This window comes from Chaetura pelagica, unplaced genomic scaffold, assembly GCF_000747805.2.
Source record: "Chaetura pelagica isolate M959 unplaced genomic scaffold, ChaPel_1.0 scaffold493, whole genome shotgun sequence".
Classification (NCBI taxonomy): Eukaryota; Metazoa; Chordata; class Aves; order Apodiformes; family Apodidae; genus Chaetura; species Chaetura pelagica.
In genome coordinates this window covers 2,340-14,916 of record NW_009952696.1, presented here as the reverse complement: position 1 = coordinate 14,916, position 12,577 = coordinate 2,340, and the positions used below count along the sequence as shown (strand labels likewise).

At 48.0% G+C, this 12,577-nt stretch overlaps 1 protein-coding gene across 1 annotated transcript; it reads right to left on the bottom strand.

Annotated features, from left to right (window-relative positions):
* Nucleotides 1-2,822: 2,822 nt before the first annotated feature.
* Nucleotides 2,823-11,042, bottom strand: TPX2 (TPX2, microtubule-associated). The gene is made up of 17 exons (XM_009993983.1): nt 10,940-11,042; nt 10,552-10,677; nt 10,233-10,353; nt 9,569-9,700; nt 9,046-9,096; nt 8,800-8,913; nt 8,251-8,384; nt 7,857-8,014; nt 7,299-7,470; nt 7,014-7,152; nt 6,271-6,487; nt 5,956-6,048; nt 5,090-5,266; nt 4,802-4,948; nt 4,156-4,267; nt 3,358-3,545; nt 2,823-2,933 (listed from the first exon to the last, which is right to left on the bottom strand). The coding sequence occupies exons 1-17, from the start codon at nt 11,040-11,042 to the stop codon at nt 2,823-2,825; spliced, it is 2,295 nt and encodes a 764-aa protein (XP_009992285.1).
* Nucleotides 11,043-12,577: the final 1,535 nt, after the last annotated feature.

The following is a 12,577-nucleotide window of genomic DNA, read 5'->3' as shown; positions in this document are numbered from 1 at the left end:
TGCTTTTGCAAACCTCCACAGTGGAAATATGGATTTTACATCCATTTTCAGTCTGTGCTGAAGCAGCACTTTGTTCAGTCTGAGTCTCCTGCTCCAGTCCTGTAACTTTTTTCTCCCTTTTCTCCCACTTCCAGGCCAGGACTGGAAAAATCTGCCGGTTTCCCTGCTGAAGCCTGAGCTGAATCCCCATCCAGCTTCTCCAGGATTTTCATATTTTATGCATTTTCTGCACTAGAGCCATTTCCCCAGTATTTTCTACTTTCCTTCTAATTAAGGAGGCAGGTTACTCCAATTACCCACAACTCAGCACCCAGAGAACCCCCTGGGTGACCTCAAGACCTCCACCATGCAGGGCATGGCAGCTCCAGACTCCCTTTCACCAAGTGTGCAGTGCATGGGGAGAGCAGGGCCTGTGCCTGGGGCACAAGGTGATCTCTTTAATTAGGCCCAAGATACCATTGGGAATAACCTGACAAGCTGTCAGGCACACAAACCCCTCCTGGTGCCTGAAGCAGAGGCCATGTAAGGCTGTCACAGAAATCCAGTTGCTCTATCCTTCAGGGATCAATATCTGCTCCAGCTCAGCAGTCTGGTTTTCTTGCTTGCCTTTACATTCTTCCCCAGCTCATCATTATTCAGGCTTTCCTCTGACTCACCATAAATATCTGCTGCTCCACAGGAGCTGGTGCTGGAGGCTGCAGCAGAGGTTTCCTTGGCTGCATGTTCAGGCTCCTGCCCTGTCTCCATCCAGCAGATGGTTCGGAGCAGCTCCAGGGACAGGAATGAGCTAAAGGAAATCTGAGGGAAAAGCTGGTTGGTCAGATCCACAAAAATCTTCATTTTCCAGAAGGTGCTCACCAGTCCCTCTCTCCCCAGTCGTTCCTGTACATTGACTTAAGGCTCCTCAAGAGGAAGGAAGGAAAAGCTGAACCTTCAGCAAACAGGAGCCTTGACCCTCAGCTCACTGTTTTGAGGCTGTGCTGCACCAGGGTCCTTCATCCTTCATTACCAACAGGACTCCTCAACCCTTCTTCCTCTCCAGTTCCTCAGCTACTACCTGGACATCATCTTTACTTTTAGGGATCCTTATGTCTCTGTGGGGTAACTCTTCCTCTTTTAATCCAAACAGAAGTTTGAGGCTGGTGCTCTTTGAGACCCTGATGTACCCCTGTACCAAACACTTGCTCACTGCTGGTCACAGCTGCTGCTCTGCAAAAATATCCTCCAAGCACTGCACTCCTTAGGAAAATTCCTGCAAAACCATCACCCTCAGGTACAATAAATGTCCCTTTGAACTTACCTCTCTGAGGACTTCCTGCCTCCACCATCCCTCTCAGATGAGGAGTAAAACAGTGGCAATTGCTTGATACCCTTTGGCAAGGACAATGAGATGGCATCTCTAACCATACCCCTCGCCTGGGGTGCAACACAGAACGAGTTTGAACTCCCTCTCCTCTCCACCCAAACAAAAAGATGAATAAAAGGCCACATGCTGTAGGACTCTTCTCCAATGGTGTTCAAATTGAGAGGAAACAAAAGCAAATGTTTGCTGCAATGCCCAGAGAAGAAAGTTCGTCCTATCTGGACACATCAATCCTGTTTCCCACTTGTCCCTCTGTTCAAGCCAGCAGCCCAGCTCACTGGGTGCCAGCAAGAGACAGAGGTAGGAGACCCATCAACACAGGAAAGGCAAAACCCCAGGGTCACTGCAGACATGAGAAGCCAAACCAGCCCCAGGATCTTGCTCTCATCTCTGTCAACAGCTTTTAAGCACAGCTCCAGTCCCCTCCACACCAGCCTTGATTTGCCAGCCCCTTTTCAGCTCGGGAAACAACACCACAGGATCACTTGTGTCAGCAGAAGAGGTAACAGCAGCACAGACACACCAGTGGGCAACAGTGATATCCGAGAGCATCTTTCTTGTTAAGACAAGTTCAAGGCTTGTCCTCAAACACAGTCTTATGCTAACGTAAGAAATCACACCACAATGTTAAGAAACAAATCTTATTATGTTTTAATCTAAGTTTGATCACCTCTTCTCCATGCTAAAGTTTTGTCCCCCAGCAGAGCAAAGCACTTGGTCTATGTTTAGTTCTGGCAGCCACACTGGGTGAGGAGATGAGTCTTTAGCTGAGAACTGGGCAGCAGGAGCCAGGGTGGCAGCTTACAGCAGGTCATTTCCCAGTTAAGTGCTTCCCCAAACAGAATTACTTCAGCTACAACACAGCAGAAGGTTTAGTGCTCCAATATACACAGGGAACCACTTTGAAGTGTGGTTAAGACTCGTTTTAGCTCTCATCTAAACATCAGCAAGAAAGGTCAGAGCTGCAACACACTGACTGAGCCCAACATCACTTAATTCAAGCTTGATACAGACTAAAAGCCTAAAAGACACTTAAAAACAATACTTAGATATACAAAAACCAGGCACCTCTTCCAGATGTGTACATCCCTGAAACGTGTTCACCAAGTACCAAAAACACTCCTGCAGGGGAGGGATTCAGTCCACTGGCTAGAGACGGAGATCAGATTACAGATTAGGGATTTTTATTTAGTTTAGGTACACAGTGTTTGTATACAAAATAAAAACCTGGCTTAAAGAACCAGACTAGCTGAAGCAAGGCCATGGAGACCAGATGGCACTGCCCATGTGCCATGGCCCAGCCACCTGCCTCAGGTGCGGTTAAACGACTCAACAGAACAAGAGTGGAACCACGGGTAGGAGTTGAGGCTAAGCAGCCATGGAAAACCAACTGTTCCCTCTCTGCCTATCAAGTGAGCAGAGGAATGGGACCTCCTTTCTGCCATCATGTGGCTGCAAATCAGCACTGGAATCTATCTGAGAAGTTGGGAGACCTTGGCATGGTCAGGGGCTGCTCACTGGGCTTCACCTCTACGTTGCGGTACTTGCGTATTGGGTTCGCCTTGTGAACCTGGAGAAAAGTAAATCAAGGACAAAATGAAGCAAAGGGTAGCAGTGATGATGAAACTGAACTTGGTGGTTGAGCCATCAGTGGGATGAAGGCAGGGTTTGTCTCCCTGACTGACACAGCCTGGGGCACTGGAGTGAGCCACCAGGAACACAGAGCACACAGGAGTGTTGTGGGTGTTGCAAAGATCATCCCGTTCCAATACCCATGTGTGCACAGCTCAAAAACATCAGTTATCTCAGCAGAGCTGCCTTCAAAAAAAAGTAAATGAAGACCACCTGTAAAGTTAAAGTTATTGAGGACTCAGTTTGCAACAGGAAAACATGAGAAGTCTCAATGCAGCTCAACATTGACGTTGTCTCATTTAGTGTATCCACACACCCCTCTGGGTTACTTCACAGCTCCTGCTGAGGAATAGCTCACTCACCATTTCTTGCCTTAGCTTGGCAATTTCTTCCTTCTCACGCTCCTCTTGCTGCTGCCTGACCTGCTCCTGCTGCCTCTCCCTCATGGCTTCTATATCCGCCAGGCGCTTCTCAAACTCCTGCCGCTCTTTCGCTCGTTTTTCTGTCGCCAGCTCGAAGCCTTCAGGTACTATGGAACCAGAAAGGCTCTCTAAGTTTAGAAATAGAGGAGATAACATTGGTGCAAAGACAGCCAAGTAGAGCAGAGAAGTCCTAGGGTCAAAGGGAAGCCTCCCTCTGGAGACCTTCACCTTGCAGGGGGAGCTAGGAGATGCCTCCAGGCCCTGGGGGCAGAGGTGAGCTGAGCTAACCAGGCCCCACCTGCCAGGGGCTCTCACAGCAGAAGCAAACACACAATGGTTAGTACAAGCAAGGCTGGGCTGGTTCTACACCAAGTGCAGTCTTCCCTCCACTGTAGATGCCTTCATCTTGTTAGGGATGGGAGGAGCAGTGACAGCTGCTGCAGACACCAGCTGTCTGCAGGGAGCTGGGCTCACTCTGCCCTCGTCCTGAGCTGGCACACATCAATCACTCCCAATTGCAGCAGAGCTGTTAATTACACTGCCATGTTAGTGCAGGACAGCAGGGAGGAAACTCCCCTGCTCCCTGGGGACACGAGCTGTTAGGAAATTAGTTCATTAAGTGCAGGGCCCTATTGGCTGTGCTGCTACAGAAGAGGCAACAGCCAGTCTAAACATCATCCAACTGCACCAGCTCTGGGCCATCAGCCACACCTGCACAGCAAGGACTTGTAACTCCACCTGATAACAGCTTATTTTCCTTTTTAGGCACAAAAGGCTCCTGGTACACCACCGTGTTGGGACGAGCTTTAAAACATGCTGCCTCTTTCTGCCTCTTCAAGTCTTCTTTAAGCTGCAAGGCAAGAGAATGCATCCAGCTCCAGGCATAATGAAGAGACCACCTCCCCCCCCCCCCCCAAGACTTCAGCATTCCCAACACTGGAAAAGCCAGTTTGACTTAGATCAAATCATTTGCATAGACAATTATATTAAAGCCAAGAAGTTGTCACTTGTCACCTGGCAGTTACTTTTGCCAAAAACAGCCTGAAAAAAGTGTCAGGTGTCGACTGCAGATTTCCCATGAGAAAAGCAGCGTATTATTTATGTGTCAGTAAATCCCCAAGCACAGAGATGGTCAAAGGGGTCCTGCTGCTTAGAAAACACCCCATGGCTGTTCATGCAGTTGTGGTAAGTCCCATCACCTATCTTAAAGGGAGGGGAAAAAAACCCCAGAACATTCCACCAATTTATAACTCACAGTACAAGTTTCATGCCAAGGACACAACAATTAATCACTGAAACTCAGATCCTGACTCAACACAACTTTCTGAAGCCAATCCTAACCCCACTTCTGGGCTGGTGGTACCCGTTACTCTTTCCACCCTACCTGCTCTTTCCAGCTCTGCAGCTTGGCAGCTCCCCGCTCATCAACCTGCAGATTGAAGGGCTCAGGCTGGGTTGGGTTTTTGACTTTCTTTTCTGGGAGCTTAACTTGGTCAAAGTAAGGCAGAGGCAACGCTTTGAACTTTGGCACCTGAAAGAAACAACTGGAGATATTCCTTGCCCTTTCCTCAAAGGAATGAAGCTTTGAAAGTTCAACAACCAAGAACAAGAGGCAAGTCCAGCCACCCCTTTTTTCTTAAGGAGTAGAATCCAAGGGACTTTTAGTTCTCACCTCTTCCTTCTGTAATTCTTCTATTTTCTTTTCTTTTTGTATTTGCCTCTCTCTGTCACGGGCATCAAAAGAGAAGGGACAAACTTCCACATGCCTCTGATCTGGCATTTTGGGTTTGAAGGGCACTCCATAGTGTGGCATTGGGTTAGCTTTGATCACAGGGACCACCTCTTTTTCCTGAAGGGATATTAGTATTAGGATCTGACACAGCAATGGATTTTTGTAGAATGACTACAACCCCTGCCCAACAAAGCCATGACAACCAGAGTTCCTTTAACAAGGGTCACAACAGTCAAGGAAAAGCTCTGGATGCTGCAAAAAACAGTAATCCAAAAAGTATCAATTCACAGGCATTCTGAACCACAGGCAAGTTCTTCTTTCCAAACCACTCTCAGTTCTAGCACTCATGCAAATTAGACTCATTCTTTATCATCCTCTTTGCAAGAGGGAAAGGAGGAAGGACATGATGCATGTTGAATCCTCCTCCCCACCTCCTGGGATCTAGAGCTTTTGTGGGGAGAAGAAAGGTCATGTGCAATAGCTGCCCATCTCAGCCATGGAATAGGGAACATCCTTCAGAAATCTCAGTACTTTGCTTTCTTCACTCATGGCAGCAAAATCTCAGAACCCCTGGGCAGTGCCCTCGTGTTTACACCAAGTTCCTGCATTTTGTATGAAAATTCAGTTCCTGTAAAATGAGTCACAGCAACTAAGTGGCTAGAAGGGAACAGCCCAAAGAGCAATGTCTGGAGGAGCTGCCTGACAGGAGGAAAGGGACACACCAGAGCACCACACCCAAGGGCAGGCTGGCCAAAGCAGTCCCTGCAGAGGGACAAGGTTTGACTAGAGCCCTTCACAACCCTCACCTTTTCTTCATGTCTGCCAGACTTTCTATTTTTCAAGGTGAAGACCGGAGACTTGGGGACTGTGACAGGAAGTGGTTTCTTCTCTGGAACACCCTGTTCAGAAGAGCCAGAAGGGAGTTACCCTGGCCTGAGTGCCAGGAGAGAGCACTGCAGGCAAAGCGGACAGCACAGTGTGTCCTCCTGGCAGTTCCCACCTCATCAGGCAGTGTTTACTTAAGGTTATTAGCTACATAATGCAACACAGCTACAGACATTTTGAAGCCAGTTACTTCATCAATTTTAACTCCCAGGACTAGGTGTTGCTAAACTTCTTACCACAACATTCTCCAGGATCTTGGTTGGACATGGCCTCGAATGGAATTCAAAGTGCTCTTCCTCCTGTTGCTTCTTACTCTCACGCTCCTGAATCCTTTTTTCTACCTCCAACTGGAAGCCAATAGGCTCGGTGAGCTCCTTCACATGGGGCTTCTTGGGCAGGAGTGGTCCACCCTCAAAGATTCTGCGATCAAGTTCTCGTGCTTTGAATTTGTACCTACACAGGAAAGACAGAGACAGTCACCACATACTGTACAAGACAAGATGCAGCTTCTAGCAAATAGCTTCTTTCCCAGCATATAAGAGCAACGCTCAGGCACAGCAGCAGTTGTGCCACACTCAGATGTCACAGTGTGCAGCTCTAGTTAGCAACACCTCCTTTTCTTTTGAAACAGGATGTTAAGGCAAACCTCACGGATTGCTTTCTTGGATCCAAACCTCTGTGTACAGGAGAGTTTTGAAGTGCACCCTGGCTGCCCTGGGTTTGCTTTGCTGATCAGAACTGTACTCACCCCAGCTCAGCTCTCCTAAGAGCAGTTTCTTCAAAATGAATTGGCTACTTGTCACATCCCTACAACCAGAGCCTCAGGATCATGCATAGGCTAAAAGAATCTCCATGTTTTTATGCCACTTGTTCTTTAACACAAAAAAGGTGTTCCTGAGCAGTGACGTTTTGGCACCCAAAAGACATTTCCAGCCTGGTACAATTCTTCCTTGGAGAACTAGAGTAAATCTTTACTTACTGTTGAATTTTCTCTATTTCCTCTGCTTCCAACTCTGCTGCAGTTTTGCAGGTGACAGGTCTCAGGCGCTGCTTTGTGAGGAGCACGGGGGTCTTGGGGTGTGTGATCCGCGCCCTCCCCTGCTTCCCAGGAGCTGGGCCTGCCAAGTCACAGAAAGCAGAAGTTACTGGCAAGACCAGCAGCAGATTCAGACTGTTTGCTCAGCAGCGCAGTGAAAACACCATCCTTGCTCTGTCACAGTCTCTGCGAACAGGCTCCTGGCTGGACAGAGCCAGGACCACTCACCTTCATCAGATTTCCTGCTCCTCAGATGGTATCGGGAGGGCGTGCGTTTCTGGAATGCTTCCACCTGCTCAGCAAGGGACACGTATTCTGAGGCTGTTTCTTCCAGCTTTCTTTTGTTTCCCTGGGACAGATTGAAGGGTTGGACGACAGTGGGTCCCTTTGGCAGTCGCCCCTGGAGACGAAAAACCCACAGTCATTCTGGCTGGTTAACACAGGGTGCTTCCATGACACCTCCTTCCCCTACTGGTTCACTGGCCCTACTGAAAAGAAAGTAAAACTTAAGATAAGACATAAGTCTGAACGTGCCCAAGTTAGTCTTGCTGGGAAACCGTATGAAGTGGAAGAGTAATGACAAGATGTGACATTACAGGGTGCCCTTTTCAAAAGGGACCTTCAGAGTCTTGTGGCAACACAGGCACACAGGGAGCCACTAGTGACACAAGACCTGCCTCTCCTACAGTGACCCCCTTTGGGGTTACCAGCAGTGCGGGTGTTGCGTGAGCAGAAAGTGATGTCAGGAGCTGGTCAGCTGGCAGTGGGCAATGCTCTGGTGCTCACCGGAGAGGAAGGATGCTTCCTCAGAGCTGCTGCAAAATCCAGCTCCTTGTACTCATTCCCAGGCTGGCTTTCCCCATGTTGTTTAATTCTATTCTCTGTGCGGAAGTGGAAGTCAATTGGCTTCGTTACTTGACCAACAGGTCTCTTCACAGGTTGTCCTAAAGAAAAAGAAAATAAAGGTTTGCAAGCCTTTTGGGGTGAGGATTTGGGGGTGAAAAAAACCATTTAACTTGTAATAATGCTAACAGGTTTTTAAAGATCTATAACTTTTCAAAACATGATAAACCTGTTTCCAGGCAGTTTAGGGGCTGATCTACATGAAAAGCCACCTAATCCTAACATTTATGTTTGGTTTTAAAGCCCAGTTTCAACATGCAGCTCAGCCAGAGCCCACCTGCCCCTGCGATCGCCGCCTTCAGGGACTCCTCGTTCCTCTTCCTCATCTCGATCACCTCCTGCTGCAGCTGCTGCATCTTTTCCAGCTCCTGCTCCTCTGTGCTCTTGGGCTTGCCAGGAAGATTGGTCCTCCTGCAGAAGTAAATGAAAGGCTGAGATCAGCCTTCCTGCTCCACTGATTATGAGCATGTCAGCACAAGGACCTTGCTCATCTCTGACTTCACTAGGGAGTCCCTAATGATAATAGTACACCTTTTACAAAAGATCAGTTTGGATTCTGCTTGCCCAAGAAAGCTTGCAGCTAACTGCTCATCTGTATGCTTTCACGTGTCAGGAAGAACAATTTTCTCCTCAAACTAAAAGCCAAAGCTTCCCTTTGCACAGGCTCAATTGCTGAAGCACATTTCACCCTCATATTGTTGCCCTGATCGGTGTTTACTAAATGCGATGCCATCACATGCTGGGTTGAAGCTGAAAACAATCCAGCCAGGCCTGTCACCTAAATCAACTGTGATTAGCAAAGACAAGTCACAAGGAAGCAACATACTTTAACATTGCTGGCGTGGAGGGCAGGGTCAGCTTGCTCTTCCCTCTCTCCGGGGAGCAGTCAGGATTCTCTCTCTTCGTAGGTACCTCTGTCACCTTCTCTCTGCTGCCAGAGCTAAAGTAACACATTGTTATGGCAAAGCACTGCAGTTACCTGGCTCTCCAGGACAGATCACCCTCAGCTGTCACCACTGTGCACGACATCCCAACACCTGGTGGGTTGTAAGGAGCTCTGAGCTGGCCTTACCTCACCACGGGCCCAGGCACAGACCGCCTAATTCTCCCTGCTTCTCTGCGGCTGCAGGAGGGAAGACAAGTTACTGGGTTTTTGGAACTCAGGCTTGTCAGGGGGCAGGTGTGCTGCAGGTCACCTCCTTACAGCAGAACTTCCAGACCTCAGCTTATCACCACAGGATATTTTAGTGGTTAAGCAAATTTGAAAAATGTTTTATCTGCAACTCTCCCACAGCTTGTGACTGCTGGATGGGCAAGTCAGGCCAAACATGAAGGTAGCTGACAGGCACTGGGTATGGAGTAAGAAGCTTAAGGAACTCAGGCTTATTTCATTCACATCTCCACCTGCAATAGACCCATTTCCTTCAGGTCTTACAGCCATTTCTTCTTGTTTATGAAACCAGCATCATGAATCAGGTTTCAGTCACCTCCTCCTAACCTTCTGAGGAGAACCCTCCCAGCCAAGTGAAAATCCTTTCCAGAGACACAGTTGTATCCCCTTCCCAGCCCCAAACAGCAGGACTTTGATGACATACACTCTCATCTTTTTCAGGGGTGGAACCCCTTCCTTATTAGCCAAGGCATCAGCATTTCTCTCTGCTTTGATCCTAGCTGCCTGTTTGTGTGGCTGTGCTTTCCTCTGCTTCTGAGCCTGCCTCCTTCCCGCCCTAGAGAACAGAAAATGGATGTTAGTTTTCCCACAGGTCTGAGAAGACACAGGATCTGTTTAACACTTTTTATGTCAGTGCATCCCTTGGCACACACCCCAGTGCAAACTGTGTGTTTAACACAATCCAAACGCAGCATGATTTAAATGTATCAATCCATAAACTTCACATCCTTTGGTACATACAAGCACACAGAGCCCCTTGCACCAGCGAGTTCTGCCCAACCCAGGCAGATATAAACAAAGAAACTCGATATGCCACTTCAGTTTCAGATACCCTCCCATTCCAGAAGCTCCTGGTGCTACCGAGTCTCATTTAACAAGTATGTGAGCCATTGCATTACATTTCCACCCCTAGAGATTGTCCCTCCAGCTTAGCAAGCAGATCAGCTGTCCTGACTCACAATCTCTGTGCTAGAGAACTTCAGATGCCATAGGACTGCCCAAGAGCAGAGCTGCAGATCCTGAGAGCAAGCAGCCTGCTTAGTTACACTGTCATCAATCTTTGTGAAAAATGAATGCAAGAATTTCACCTTTGAGAGGCCTCATCAGAGGCAGCAGCTCTCCAGCTCGTCAGGGATCCAACAATATTTGGAGGTACAGCAGTGGCCTGGACACATTCTGTTTTACTGTCCTCTTCAAAAAGGCTTTCACCTGAGAACAGTGACAAATGTCAACTCACATAAATACATATTTGCACACACACAGAAGAATGCTGAAATGAAATCACGAGACCTTGCTAGACAACAGTATATGAAGGTGGCCTTCCAAAAGTCAGGCAGAGGCCTTTCCATTTTGCCAGTAAAAATCAGGTAACATTTATTCTCTCTCCCCCATACCAGGCCAGCTTACTTTTTGTTACTCCTTGTGATGAGACAGAAGACAGAATAATATCAGGCTTTGAAAACTCAGCGTTGTTCTGTGAGACCTTTGCCAGATTTTCTGCAGGAGGGATATTCTCCAGATTGGCTTTTTGGTCTGTGTGGAAAGGGAGGCTTTCATTATACATCCCACATTAGGAATTTTTAACAATACTTCAATCCTATTATGATGTTAACACAGTAAGTTGTCAAGTTACAGATGAGAATTAAAGTGTAAACACAAAAGCAAATAAAAACCCCAAGAATGATGCAGTTAACAACGTGCTTAATCCGCTGGCACAGAAGCCAGGCCCTAAACAAGCATCTACCCAAGCCCTCACCCAGAGGGGAAACAAATCAAGGAGCTGGAAGCAACTTACCAAACCAGGAGTCTGCATTCTGCACATCATCATCACTCAGAGTGGCAAAGTTGATGCAGGGATTTGGGACATCAAAGGAATACCGGGACTCTGGGTGAGACATCTTGACCCGCGCCGTCCCCGCCTGCCCTCGCCCTGTCCTAGGGACAGACACAGGTCACCTCCAGTACCAAACCCCCACCCACACTCAGCTAAATCCTTCCCCACCTCTCCCTCTGCAGTTCTTAGGGACAGAAGCCAGGATAGCCTCTGGTACCTTTTCCTGCCTCATCACTCCCAGCCCTTGGGCACAACACCCACAAGCAAGGCAGTGTTTTATTCTACAGCTAATGGGCAAAGCTAAGAAGATTTTACCCTTGTTGACATTTGCAGGTTCAAAACAAGCAAAAAGATCAACTTTTGAAGGTTTTCTTTGTCCCCTGCCTCCCTCACGGCAAGGAAGAGTTCTTGCCCTTACCATGACACAGGACCAGGCTGAGCCCAGAGCTGCAAAGTTCAGCCTCTCTCTCTCTGCAGGGCTACAGACAAGAATTAACACCATAAACCCTTTTACAGAATAAATTGATTTCCAAAGCAGGAAGAGAGTTGCACAGAGTATTGTTACTGGGCAACAAGCAGTCAGAAGAGCAGCACAGGCTCCTTGCCCATGTTCCACAGCACTAGCCCCACGCTGGCCGGGCTATAAACAAACCAAGCCCTGTGACCCTGTCAGGAACAGCCCCTGTAGTTAATTAGTGAAGCACTGACAGCAGGAGGAGTCCCTGTGTCAACAGGTGATATTAAACCCAACAGAACAGGAACAAAGCCAGCAACGAAGTTACAAACTCTTAAAATGGGAATAAAACCTTTTTGCAAAGGTGTCTTGATGCTTCCACGACACCTCTCACAGCTGCAGGGCAAAGCCCATGAGGGAGTTACTAAACACTCCCTTGGGAAACCACCTGGACTTCACTTTTATGAGTCCAACCAACTCTAAAGCAGCGTATTCTTAATGCACAAAGTCTGACCTGAACCATCTGTCTAGGCAGACCACACATGGTTCAACCCAGATGGTCTGCTCCCCAGATAAGAAAATGCCCAGGAGTTCATCACACCAGGGCTGTGTGCCATCATCTCCCTCCTGCACACACTGGGCAGCTGCAGCTCCAAACTCTCAGAGTTAAAGAGAAGAATTGTCAGAGAAACATCAGGACTGTGAGGACATCGAGGTGGGACCCAAAGAAGGCAAACAGAAGAACTGGAGCCAAAACCAACAGTATCCAAGCTCAAGACATGGTTGGAATCGAATGCTTTCCTACCACCCTTCATCAAGATAAAGTTTCTGTCAACACTAGACACTTTTTTAAAAATCAAATGCGTCATCTGCATTCTCCCCTCCCCACTCAGCCCACCCTGTTAGAGCTCTGGGAATCATGTTTCACAGCTACTTGTGTCCACTGCTACCCTGCTGCAGTTGCCAGCGTTTCACTGCCTGGGGTCTATGTTCTTCCCTGGTGCCAGCAGCCTCACCACTGACCCCTGCTCTCTCCCTCCACCCCAGATAGAATCAAACAGTCATGGAAAGGGAGGACATCAATGCCACAGACTTATACTCCAGGTGAGGAGGTACAACTTATCATGACTGAACTTCAGAGGGTC